This window comes from Leptonychotes weddellii, unplaced genomic scaffold (assembly GCF_054177405.1).
Source record: "Leptonychotes weddellii isolate Sample4059 unplaced genomic scaffold, ASM5417740v2 HiC_scaffold_19087, whole genome shotgun sequence".
Classification (NCBI taxonomy): domain Eukaryota; kingdom Metazoa; phylum Chordata; class Mammalia; order Carnivora; family Phocidae; genus Leptonychotes; species Leptonychotes weddellii.
The window spans coordinates 1-3,670 of NW_027776209.1; the positions used below are offsets into that span (position 1 = coordinate 1).

The 3,670-nt window shown below is 45.1% G+C and overlaps 1 protein-coding gene across 1 annotated transcript; it reads left to right on the forward strand.

Moving 5' to 3' along the window:
• The first annotated feature begins 22 nt into the window (after positions 1 to 22).
• Positions 23 to 3,664, forward strand: LOC145718650 (zinc finger protein 525-like). Its single transcript, XM_081810153.1, has 2 exons — positions 23 to 671; positions 2,522 to 3,664. Exons 1-2 carry the CDS (start codon positions 657 to 659, stop codon positions 2,657 to 2,659), a joined length of 153 nt encoding a protein of 50 aa, XP_081666279.1. The 5' UTR covers positions 23 to 656; the 3' UTR covers positions 2,660 to 3,664.
• Positions 3,665 to 3,670: the final 6 nt, after the last annotated feature.

Sequence of the window (3,670 nt, forward strand, 5' to 3'; positions counted from 1 at the left end):
GACAGGGCCCTAGGAGGGAGCAGAGCCACAGGTGGGTGGGGTGCTGGGCTGGTCTCCTCTGGTGCTCCACCCTGACTTCCCATGGGATTGTGAGGCATTTTGCACATTCCTCCTGTGCCCAGTCCCCAGAGATTTCTCTTCTTGTGTTTGGGGTTATGGGGCTCAGCCTCAGTGGTGTTGAAAGTGCCCCAGCTGATTCTAATCTATATCCAGCATTGAGCACCAGGACTCCAGCTCATCCATTAATGAGAACTAAAAGCAGCCCCTGATCTCGAGAGAGGTGAGGGGGGTTCTCTACATGAAGTGTTATCAGGGCGGGTCTGACTTTAAAGGGAGGGTTAGTGCAGCCCAGATCCCCACTGCTGCAGCTCATGTGTGTGCTTCGCCAGGAGGGGAGTGAGTTCTGCAGGAAGAGGTCACAACACTCACTTGCTGGTCTCCATATAGCAGTACACTGTCCCTGAATCCCTCCTGTGGCAGTGGGCAGCAGAGCGGGGGGGGGATCTTCCTGTGTGTGTGGTTGTGGTACAGGAAGGTGTATGTTGACCAAGTTCTAAACAGCATATATTTGACACTCAGGATTGACGTCTCAAGACCCATCTTGCCTAGCAGAGAAGCCCAGAGGAGGGAGAGGAGGAAAGCCCAGAGAGTCAGGAATGACTCATTCTCAGGTAAAGTCATATCTCAGTTCCTTGTTCTGTCATCTTGTGTCCTCACCTCCACGTGGCTGGGCTTCTCACACTCTGAAGTGTCCCTCCTGACATGTTTGCTCATGCTCACCCCAGGACCTGCCCTCAGCCCCTCTGTCTGCCTGCAGATTTCAGCTCATACACTTCCATGTATCAATTTAATGGAGATCAAAAGTACTTGTTTCTAGTTTTAAAAAAATCTTGCAGGGGGTGCATGGCTTGTTTGGTGGGTAGATCATGAGACTCTTGATCTGGAAGTCATGAGTTTGAGCCCCATGTTGGTAGAGATTACTTTAAAAAAAAATTGTGTTTAGGGGCGTCTGCCTTTGGCTCAGGTCATGAGCCTGGAGTCCCAGGATCGAGCCCCGCATTGGGCTCCCTGCTCAGCAGGGAGTCTGCTTCTCCCTCTGCCCCTCACCCTGCTCATGTTCTCTCTCACTCTCTGTGTCTCTTTCTCAAATAAATAAAATACTTTTTAAAAAAATTGTGTTTATAGGGTTGTTTTTGTAAGCAGACTAAGTAGAATAACACTGACAGTGTTATTTACATCTAATATAATTTGCACATGTTCTTGTACCAAAAATGCACATGAGTAAAAAATGATAGATAATAAAGATGTATGTAAAAATAGATGTCATTTAAGGACGCCTGGGTGGCTCAGTCGGTTAAGCGTCTGCCTTTGGCTCAGGTCATGATCCCAGAGTCCTGGGATTGAGTCCCACATCGGGCTCCTTGCTCAGTGGGAGGCCTGCTTCTCCCTCTCCCCCTGCTTGTGTTCCCTCTCTCACTGTGTCTCTTTCAAATAAATAAATAAAATCTTAAAAAAAAAAAGATGTCATTTAGAAACTGGTGTTTTGATTTCAGTTATTTTCAATGTATGTGTTTTCTGTCCACACGTGTGTGTGAACACTAGCCCATGGTGTGTAAAAAAGATGACATTTCATAAATAACTTTTATTTATTTTAACATTGGAAGTATGTCAGACATTTTCCATGGCCTTAAATTTATTTCTACACCATCATGGAAATGAGATAATAGCAGTAGGAATATGGTGTATGTGCATGTGTGTGTGTGCATGCATATATATTGACCTTTTATCCAGGCTTATGTTTCAGCCTTGAACTTGTTTCAGGTTTTCTTCATTAGCAAACCCTCTGTCACCACACGTTTATTGTTGCATGCATTACTTCACTGTGTGGCACTGTGAGTTCCATCCTAAAGCCTGACCACTTGGTTCAGGTGCAGGCTCTGCCATTTATATCTCTTTGACCAGAGGCATGTTCATTAGAGTGTGTGTGACAGAGTTGGGTCCTGTGTAAGATGGGAACAAATGCTAATTTAATTGGATGCAATGTCCTTATACAGGTTAACACTTGTAAAGCATTAGAGTAATGCTTACCGTACGGGAAGTGTTCAGAACTTCAGATGGTTTTATTATTATGAGATTCCCATTTTGCAATGTACACTTTTCATTAACACTACTATAGACTTTGTCAACCCTGAAGACACTGCTCATGCAGAAATTTGCTGTCATTTGGTGCGTACAACATACTATCTAGAACTTGCATATAGTTTACCATTTGTAGATGTTTTTGCATTTGTGTATTTTATCTGGCACGATATTGTAAAATCCTCAGTTTAGCTGAAGGAAATCCTGTGATGGAAAAGTGTAACAAATCCAAATCAGGGATATAGGACTTGCTCAAAATGATCTTTTGTGGACCTATTGAAGCCCTCATTTCTATTTGACCCTTACACCTCTCTCCTCCTCTCATTTTTGTGAAATAAGTAGTTCCCTAATGGCCTCTTGGTGAAATGTGCTTTCATTTCAGGAACTGTTGACCTTCAGGGATGTGGCCATAGAATTCTCTCAGGAGGAGTGGGAGTGCCTGGACCCTGCTCAGAGGGCCTTGTACAGGGACGTGATGGTGGAGAACTACAGGAACCTGGTCTTCCTGGGTGAGGATTAGTTTCCCTACAGAGGTTGGGTACTGCTCTGGTGTATCTTTGTGTTTTTCTTGGGGATTTCTTGGGAGCCCCTTTCCTGCTTGACTGAAATTGAAGCCCTGCTGATTCAGAAATGAAAAGCTTCCCAGTGTGGTATCTGGATTTTAAACGCAGATGATCATGCAGGTAGTGGTGGTGCTAGAAGGAACAAGACCTTATGTCAAAACTTTAAAATACCACATTCCCTGGTTTTACACCTGTAATTTTGATTTGGTCGTTGTGGGAAGAGAGCTGGATATCTGTATATGTCAAACATTTAAGCATTAGGAAGAAGAATGTCACTGAACAAATTTGTGAAATGCTCTTCTAGACCCGCCTGTAATGAATGTCCTTGGCCTCAGCTGACAAAGGACTGGGAAAACCCCAGGACATCATCTGCTGTTTTCCATATCAGCAGGAATCTCTTTCTGAGCTGAGTATTATCTCCACTGTGGAGAGTACTTGCTCGGAAATGCGAAGAGTGGGGTAAAACAAGCAACAAAGCCCAGGTGGGTGGGAAGGTGTCAAAGATGTGAACACAAGTAGGGATAGATGGCAGAGAGAAAGTGACTTCCAGAAATGTCATTTGGAACATTCCCCCCGGATAGGAGAGGTGGTTGGAAAAGAAGAGTTGATTTCTCATGGGCTCTCAGAGGAACTTGTTGTTCTCCCTCTCCTTCACTCTCTTCTTTGTATGTGTGTGTTTCCTGCCCTCCTCGGTGGTTCTGCTGCTCTTGTAGCGACAAGGACAGTATTTAACATGACCCAGGCATGCTGTTCTCTGCCCCCCCAGGGCCCTTTACTGGTTCAACCTTGGGGAGCACATGAAGGGCTCTTTGTAAGGGGTATTCTTCCTTCCTTAGCCTCTCCTTCCCTACTCAGTCCACACAGATCTGATCTGAAGCTCCCCTTCGTCCTGACTGCAGGCCTTCTCCAGCTTGCATCCCATTTCATGTGCTGAGTGACCTGTCATGATGGGAACATCGGCTGCTCTT